Source organism: Coregonus lavaretus (assembly GCF_964263955.1).
Source record: "Coregonus lavaretus genome assembly, contig: HAP1_SCAFFOLD_4181, whole genome shotgun sequence".
Taxonomy (NCBI): domain Eukaryota; kingdom Metazoa; phylum Chordata; class Actinopteri; order Salmoniformes; family Salmonidae; genus Coregonus; species Coregonus lavaretus.
The window spans coordinates 23,092-32,500 of record NW_028166704.1 but is presented as its reverse complement, the minus strand read 5'-3'; the positions used below and the strand labels follow the sequence as shown (position 1 = coordinate 32,500).

Here is a 9,409-nt window from a genome sequence, read left to right as displayed (position 1 = left end):
GACTAAGATCGAATCTTACTACACCTGCTCTGACACTCGTCGGATGTGGCAGGACTTGCAAACTAACATGGACGAACTAAATGCCTTCTATGCTCGCTTCGAGGCAAGCAATACTGAACCATGCATGAGAGCAACAGATGTTCCGGACGACTGTGTGATCTCGCTCTCTGTAGCCGATTTAAGGACAACAACCTCTCCTTCAACGTCAGCAAGACAAAGGAGTTGATCGTGGACTACAGGAAATGGAGGGCGATTGACATCAACTTGCCTGTAGTGGAGCGGGTCGAGAGCTTCAAGTTCTTCGGTGACATCATTAAAGGGTCTATTACGTCCACACACACCAACACAGTCGTGATGACAACGCGACGTGACAACAGGCACGACAACGCCTCTCAGGAGGCTGAAAAGATTTGACATGGGCCCTCAGATCCTCAAAATGTTCTACAGCTGCACCATTGAGAGCATCCTGACTGGCGGCATCACCGCTTGGAATGGCAATTGATTGGCATCCGACCACAAGGCGCTACAAAGGGTAGTGCGTACGGCCCAGTACATCACTGGCGCCGAGCTCCCTGCCATCCAGGACCTCTATACCAGGCGGTGTCAGAGGAAGGCCCTAAAAATAGACTGTTCGCTCTGCTACCGCACGGCAAGCAATACCGATGCACCAGGTCTGGAACCAACAGGACCCTTAACAGCTTCTACCACCAAGCCATGACTGCTAAATAGTTAGATAAATAGTTAACCAGTAGCTACCCGGACTCTCTGCATTGACCCTTTTTCACTAACTTTTTGAGCGTATGTGACGCTGCTGCTACTGTTTATTATCTATCCTGTTGCCTAATCACTTTATTCTTATTAATATGTACATATCTCCCTGAATTACCTCGTACCCCTGCACATTGACTCAGTACTGGTATCTTGTGTATATAGCCATGTTATTACCTCGTATCAATGCACATTGACTCAGTACTTCACTGGGGCCAAGCTTCCTGCCATCCAGGACCTCTATACCAGGCGGTGTCAGAGGAAGACCCTCAAAATGGTCAAAGACTCCAGCCACCCTAGTCATAGACTGTTCTCTCTGCTACCGCATGGCAAGCGGTACCGGAGCGCCAAGTCTAGGTCCAAAAGTCTTCTCAACAGCTTCTACCCCCAAGCCATAAGACTCCTGAACAGCTAATCATGGCTACCCGGACTATTTGCACTGCCCCCCCACCCCATCCTTTTTACGCTGCTGCTACTCTGTTAATTATTTATGCATAGTCACTTTAACTCTACCCACTTGTACATATTACCTCAACTACCTCAACTAGCCGGTGCCCCCGCACATTGACTCTGCACCGGTACCCCCCTGTATATATAGCCTCCCTACTGTTATTTTATTTTACTTCTGCTCTTTTTTTCTCAACACTTTTTTGTTGTTGTTGTTTTATTTTACTTTTTTATTAAGATATAAATGCATTGTTGGTTAAGGGCTGTAAGTAAGCATTTCACGGTAATGTCTACACCTGTTGTATTCGGCGCATGTGGCAAATAAAATTTGATTTGATTTGATTTGTACCCCCTGTATAAAGCCAAGTTATCGTTACTCATTGTGTATTCATTATTACTTTTCTATTATTTCTCTATTTTCTCTCTCGCTGCATTGTTGGGAAGGGCCTGTAATTAAGCATTTAATTGTTAGTGTACATCTGTTCTTTATTAAGCATGTGACGAATAAACTTGTATTTGATTTAATAATCTACTGTGGTGGACGTGAATGGATACCAGCACAGATGACTGATATTTTGGCTCAAAATGGGTCCGTTTCACCCACCATATATCAGAGATCACAGTCCAATATCTCACCCACCATATATCAGAGATCACAGTCCAACATCTCAGTTAATCACATTTTCTTTTAGGAGCCTTCATCACTTGAGAGCTCTTCGCATGAAACGCAGGAGAACTGAATGGGGAAGAATATTGGCGCAGCACACTGAATGGGGAAGAATATTGGCGTAGCACATACTGTTGGCTCACTGTGGATCTATCTCCCAGATGTGTATGGGCCAGGTCAGGGCAGATTCCACACACACACACACACACACACACACACACACACACACACACACACACACATAGGCCCTCCCCTGCTTGACAGCAGCTTGGCAACAGTAATGATTTATAGAGTGAATCACAGAGCAACTGATTATGTGAAAACAGTCACAGAGAGAAAGACAACACTGATTCTAACTAGGTGGACTTCACTTCTCCGGGCACAGCTTAGATATGCACGGCACATTCTTCTGGACTTTATTTGTCAGCGATTTGTAATTTGACAAGGCCATGGTATCTTAAAGCTTGTCTGTTTATCGCAAGGTCCTTAAGAAGACCGAACTCTAGTAGACAACCATAAAGAAGAAACAAAGCCATTTTGGGAGCAGTGTTTCCACGTGTTCTCTAGTTCTCTATGACTAGTTCTAGTGTTCTACACTAGTACTTGTAGTTCTAGTGTTCTACTGTTCTCTAGGACAGAGGGTTCTTTGGATGTGTGCGTACCCATCCCTTATAAACATTAACAGAAAGATGATGCCTCACTGAGCCATTGATCAGTTGTGGAGGAGCTGAGCTGAGTCATGAATGATGTGATTACCAGGTAGAAGAGATGATCGGGATAGGGTTATCAGTATGGTGATCTGGACTAACAGGCCAATACAAAGGCCCTTCCCAACGGAGATATGATAGGGCATTGTAATTCACACATTTACACCAAGGTGAATATTGGTCTTATTCTCAATGAGTGACTGATTGAGAATTATCCATTTGTGATTGCAATGATCAATTTATCTCTCAAACTCTCTTAATCAATGTTGTATTTCGGGATCAGAGTGATGACTTGACATGACTGACTGATTGCGTAATTGTTGTTTGGTTGTACACTGATGAATTGCACCAATGGAGGCGTGAACTGAAAGGAAACATCCAAAGAGATGTGCAAGTGTCTAAAAAGTGAGCATATCCATGAATGAATCGACAAGATGATATCACTAATTGTTACTTTCACTTTCACACAGAATCTACATTTCATTCTGTGTGTGTCTTCATGCCTAATCTATCATATGTATAATGTATTATTCCAAATAGGCACATTTAAATAGTTATATTTGTTATTTTATGTCATGTTATTTTTATTTGTCACTTCAGATGTTTGCTGCTGTAGATTCATAGTTTGTTTTGTTTAGGGGTTAATTATAGGGGGTAATTTTAAAATGAATGTGAAAATAGTTTTAAATGATTGATTAATCCCCCCCAAAAATGAATGATTTAATAGAACTATCAGTAGTGCTTGATAAGCGCCCTCTACCGACGGTAGCCTACCGGTGAGTGTAATCTTTCATGGAGCCAAATGATGTGGTGAGAGGTTAAGTGACGGTGAGATCTGTAGTCAAAGTTCTATTCTAGCTTCTTATCACATACGATCGCTTCACATAACCTGATAATAACCTATTTTCAATCATTAATGACAGGGGTCCAAAGTGCACTGAGTGTTCTGAATGAATCCTATAAGGAATGTTGTGGTCTGTGGAATGCAGAGTGGTATCCAGTGAACCATAGCCTAATCCTAAATGCAGATTCAAAGAAAATGTGGAAAAATAAAAAAACGCATTAATTAAGGTAGTATTAAAACCTTTTGTGTAAAACACATCAAACCAAGACGAAATGTTCATATGAGACGATGCTCTTTTATTATATTTCATAATTTTTGACATTTATAATATAGGTTCATTTTACAATTTAAAAGTTGTTCTATTTGTATAACATTGGCAATTGGAGTTTGTAAAAAAACAAAAGTGCTTCCTTTTCCTTGATGTATAGTCTCTATATCTTAGCATTTGTTTATAGAATCCAATAAGAGTCTAGAACATTCTAGAACATGTATAGAATCCAATAAGAGTCTAGAACATTCTAGAACATGTATAGAATCCAATAAGAGTCTAGAACATTCTAGAACATGTATAAAATCCAATAAGTCTCAGCCAGTGGTAAAGTCCAAAGTCTTACTTCAGAGAGAGAAGTCAAAAGGCACTGCATTATGATGTCGGCTTGTAGGAAGGGTGCTCAGGAAAGAGAACAGTGACAGTTGAGTTGACACTGTGGAGAAGCGAGCTTCGAACAGTATTTCACAGCAAAAGCAGTGAGAAAGCAGGACAAAAGGTGATCTTCTTCATGTGAACTCATCATACAGAAGATGAGGGCAACAAACATTGCATAGTTATACACTCTTAGAAAAGAAGGTGCTATCTAGAACCCTTGTTGGTTCCAGGTAGAACCCTTTTGGATCCAAGTATAACCGTTTTGGGTTCCATGTAGAACTCTTTCCACAGAGGGTTCTACCTGGAACCAAAAAGGGTTCTACCTGGAACCGAAAAGGGTTCTACCTGGAACCGAAAAGGGTTCTCCTATGGAGTCAGCCGAAGAACCCTTTTTGGAACCCCTTTTTTCTAAGAGTGAAGAGGAACCCTTTTCACATTTTCTATCAATTATACATAAATACAAAGCTATACCTTTAGTTTATAAAGCGTTTTATTTACACCGAGAGGCGTGTTTAGATTAGTACCCAAAACCTATGGAAGAAATACAATGTGCTTCATATGGTTGTATTTTGAAGACATTTATAGTGCACACAACGAACTGCTCTCGTGAAGAACTGGGTACCACACAGCATAACAAGATTCCAGTCGTTTGCTGTGGTGTTTAATTCAGTCCATAGATGCCCCCCCCCCAATGTGTGAATGCTGCCACAGCAGACAGCAGCAGGCTATACGTTGTAGCTCTGTACCTTATATGGGCTTTCAGTCTGAACAACAATAAAAATGGAAAGATATTCTGATCACTGCTCAGATTTTTTTTGCATTGCAAAAAAAAACCAACAACACTTATTTGGAAAGCTGTGTGCACTTTGCAGTTTAAAAAATATACTGTAGCTCTATAAGTACATGCGCAAATGTTTAGTTTAGTAAAGACAGGAACAAGATATTGAGATGGTAACGTTAAAACATGAACAACGAGCAGGCTAGTGATTATGGTGAAAATCATGCCCTATACCTTTAGCTGCACTGATAAGTTGTTTTTTGCGTGGCTAAACACACAATGTTATATAATAAAGGCACCAAAAAAACCACAGGTCCACTGTTCAAACGTGGAGAAATGAGCTTATTGTTTTGTACAGAAGGCACGTATACCTCAGCTGCCCTGTCTCTCCTTAAGAAACAAACTGTTGCGGTCAGAATCTGTCAGATGAATTTATAGCGTGTATGCTATTCTCCAGCAGAGATGCACAAGTAAGTGTTTAAAAGTCCAATGTAAAAGCTACTATAGTCCGTGTTCACTGGCAGTTGGCCATGGGTTTGAAAGATCCATCGGGAAGTTGTCTGAAGATGCCCCTTAATGTGTCCAGTTCTCGGGTAAGATGTTCCACTCTCTTCCGCAGTCTGTCGTTGTCCGACGCCAGCTCGATCACTTTCTGCTGCGTCTCCACGTTGCGCATTTTCGCCTTGTCTCTACTCTTCCTCACCGCGACGTTGTTCCTCTCCCGCCTCAACCGGTACTCCGTGCTGGCCTTGTCGACGCGCTTTTTGGATTTACCCCGGTCCCGGTCGCGGTCGTCGCGTCCCATCATCTTCATGGATCCAACGGAGGACATGCTGCCGTCCCTGTGGTGTGGGCTCGGGACGGGAGTCGGTGGAGGCGTCGGGTGTCCGGGTTGGAGATGCATGGTCGTCTGCGCGCAGTGCGCAATCTGGTACTGGAGATGGGATAGGTGCTGTGGGAGATGCTGTTGGGAATGGTGGTAGGTGGGGTGCATAGAATGGCTCATTTCATCTTCTTCTCTGGGCTCTTGCTTTATCGCCACAGGTCTGATTCTCGCGGACTGGTTGTCGTAAATGGGTTCAAGTTTAGATGTGTCCATATACCCGGGCATACAACCATACCCCTGCTGCTGCTGCAGCTGTTGGTGGTGCGCTCCCGGGCCAGAGCTCACCCCGTGGGGGTACGATTCGTACTCACTGTTCGCCAGCTTGTGCTTCTCTTGCTTCGAGCTGTTGTGGAATAGATCGGCCAGGAACTCGTCGTTGAAGGCTGCAGGGTCGATGTAGGCGCTGATGTCGATGGAGTTTTCGTTCTCACAGATCTCGCCGAGGTCTTCTCCTGCTCCGACGCCGGATCCAGCGGCGGACGGGTCTTTGTAGCAGTAGGCGCTTTGCTGACTCTGAATGTGGGCTAGGCTGGTCATCGGGGGTCGTGGGGCGACCTCGTAGAGGTTCGGCTGCTCCATGGAGTATCTAAAACCCGCCAGACATGGTGAGGAGCTGCGGGAATCCAGCTTTGCTCACAGTACCGGAGGAAGCCGCAGTGGCCAGACGAATAAACAGGACAGCTCCTTCACAACGCGCGCTCTCCGGGTATGAAGTAAATCGCTCTCAAACTAGGCCACGACAAGCTGCAGTCTAATGTCTTGAATAAAGCCTAGTGACTCTCCCTGACAGGACTGGTTTCTCGAGACTTATAGTTCAAAGTACACGGTTTTAGCTGCAGGCTGAACTACTCCACGCTGGCTGAACCTCACAACTGTCAAACTACTCTCCTCTCTCCTATATATACAGTGGGAAGGAGGGGAGGGGGCGGACGCGCAGCATGCAGGGTCCTATTGCGCGCCTTTACGCTGCAGTAGGTTATAGCAGGCCAGACTGGAAATCCAAGGCAAAAAAATCACTTTAGACTTGGAGAATATGTATTGAATTTAATAAATGGGGTCACGTGAAAAAAATGCATTTGAAATATTTAATAATATATAATTGCAAACATATTTGATTTGACATTATGTACATATTTTAACCTGTATAACTAATTGATTTATTTTCTACTATATAATCTCATCCAAACATTTTCTCCCTTTGCATTGGAACAACACATGTCACAGCAGCGCCAATGCACGTGCATCATTAGAATTTTGCATCCCGATTATGTCTATAAGACAAGTCTTTTTTTTTTTTTCTTTGATTATTGAGTCCCAACCATTTTTGCATATTTTAGATGATATATTATTTGGTTATCAAACTGCTGTTCCATCGACGTTTCTACTAACGGTAAAAACAGATATAAGTGACTTAATAATATGTCGACTATTTAAACATAAGCTATTTAATAATGTATTAATAAAAATATATGTGTTATTTTACCTACGTATTCTCTTTCTCTTTCATATGTATCAGTCGATGGAGGTGGAGGACAAACGTCAGTTTCACTACAGATTTGGTAGAAACACAATAAATAAATAAATATTGGGCAAATAAATAGGTAGGCATAATAGTCTAACTAAATTGGCCAATAAGCAAATATATGTGCATGTGCCACTCTTCTATCAATTCACAACATTTAAATCAATACTTCAATTGGATTCTATGTGCCATTAAAAAGTGCGTGGATGCACCGATGACAATCATGCATGATAATGAATGGAGCAGTAATCTCTCTCTCAGCTGTAACTGACTAGATACCTGAGTGATACTGATAGTGTCGCCGGCACCGCAAGGCAGTTTGCGACTGGCTGCTTCCTCTGCCGGAAGAGCAGGCCCGGGTACCTGTTGCGCTCGTCACCCTGCGTCGTGAGTTTACTATCTAGGGCAGGGTTCTTCCATTCCGGTCCTGGAGGGCCGAAACACCTCTGTTTTTCATCCTCTCCTTCTAATCAGGGGCTAATTCAGACCTGGGACACCAGGTGAGTGCAATTAACTACCAGGTAGAAATAAAAAACAGAAGCGTTTCGGCCCTCCAGGACCGGAATTGAAGAACCCTGATCTAGGGGCTCGCCTCGCTCCAGAACGGAAAAATACCCGATAAAACGTGAGAGATAGATAGCCTGATTAACTCATGCATGCCAGTCTTTATTCAGATGAATAACATTCCAAAAGTAAAGAGACACTGATGGCTTGAGTCCAGTGGAGGCTGCTGAGGGGAGGACGGCTCATAATAATGGCTGGAATGGAGTAAATGGAATGGCATCAAACACATGGTAACCATTCCACTAATTCAGCTCCAGCCATTACCACGAGCAGTCCTCCCCAATTAAGGTGTCAGCAACCCCCTGTGCTTGAGTCAGATCTGATCCTCTTCAAAATGTAAAAAAATAAAGGGTAATAGTTAGGCTACAATACTTTGGTGTTTTCCACGTTCTTATTTTTTGGATTAAAGGGTTTATGTGCGTAAATTCATTTTAATAATAAACTTCTTCTTGCAGACTCAATCCAATGTAATGTTATGCGGACTATTCTACCAAAAGAACCAGTGTAATGATGTGTCACGGTTGTTGTGTGAGTGTGCGTATTAGGCAGGGCACAGGACGAACCACGCAGGCACCAGCCAGACTGATGTCAACGGGCTGGGAGCTCCCTCTGTCGTTGCATCAGGGGAAACCCCTCCGCTGAGCTCAGATGGAGAGCTCGTCCAGGGCGTTACGTGCAGCTTGGTGAAGGATCAGCGACAGCCAAGCCGCACGTAACACCCTGGACCAAAGCTAGGTATTTCTCGCCGTCGCATATAACGAATCGAAGGCAACATCAACCTCTAACCTGTTTGGAATGTATTGGCTTAGTATTCTATACCTTCTACACATTAAAAGGTTTTCAAAATAACCTATATCTACAGCGCATTCGGAAAGTATTCAGACCCCTTGACTTTTTCCACATTTTGTTACATTACAGCCTTATTCTAAAATTGATTAAATAAAAAAAATGTCCCTTCATCAATCTACACACAATACCCTATAATTACAAAGCGAAAACAGGTTTTTAGAAATGTTTGCACATTTATTAAACATAAAAAAACAGAAACACCTTATTTACATAAGTATTCAGACCGGGGAGAACCTTCCAGAAGGACAACCATCTCTGCAGCACTACACCAATCAGGCCTTTATGGTAGAGTGGCCAGACAGAAGCCACTCCTCAGTAAAAGGCACATGACTGCCCACTTGGAGTTTGCCAAAAGGCACCTAAAGGACTCTCAGACCATGAGAAACAAGATTCTCTGGTCTGATTAAACCAAGATTTAACTCTTTGGCCTGAATGCCAAGCATCACGTCGGGAGGAAACCTGGCACCATCCCTATGGTGAAGCATGGTGGTGGCAGCATCATGCTGTGGGGATGTTTTTCAGCGGCAGGGACTGGGAGACTAGTCAGGATTGAGGGAAAGATGAACGGAGCAATGTAAAGAGAGATCCTTGATGAAAACCTGCTCCAGAGCGCTCTGGATCTCAGACTGGGGCAAAGGTTCACCTTCCAACAGGACAACGACCCTAAGCACACAGCCAAGACAACGCAGGAGTCGCTTCGGGACAAGTCTCTGAATGTCCTTGAGTGGCCC

General features: G+C 43.3%; 1 protein-coding gene across 1 annotated transcript; it reads right to left on the bottom strand.

The window, feature by feature from the left end:
• Positions 1-3,703: 3,703 nt before the first annotated feature.
• On the bottom strand, positions 3,704-6,614 carry cebpa (CCAAT enhancer binding protein alpha). Its single transcript, XM_084189639.1, has one exon. It carries the CDS (start codon positions 6,320-6,322, stop codon positions 5,372-5,374), a length of 951 nt encoding a protein of 316 aa, XP_084045765.1. The 5' UTR covers positions 6,323-6,614; the 3' UTR covers positions 3,704-5,371.
• Between the last annotated feature and the right edge of the window lie 2,795 nt (positions 6,615-9,409).

Excerpts from the sequence above, each read along its gene's own strand:
- cebpa (XM_084189639.1), bottom strand. The coding sequence starts at position 6,322 with ATGGAGCAGCCGAACCTCTACGAGGTCGCCCCACGACCCCCGATGACC.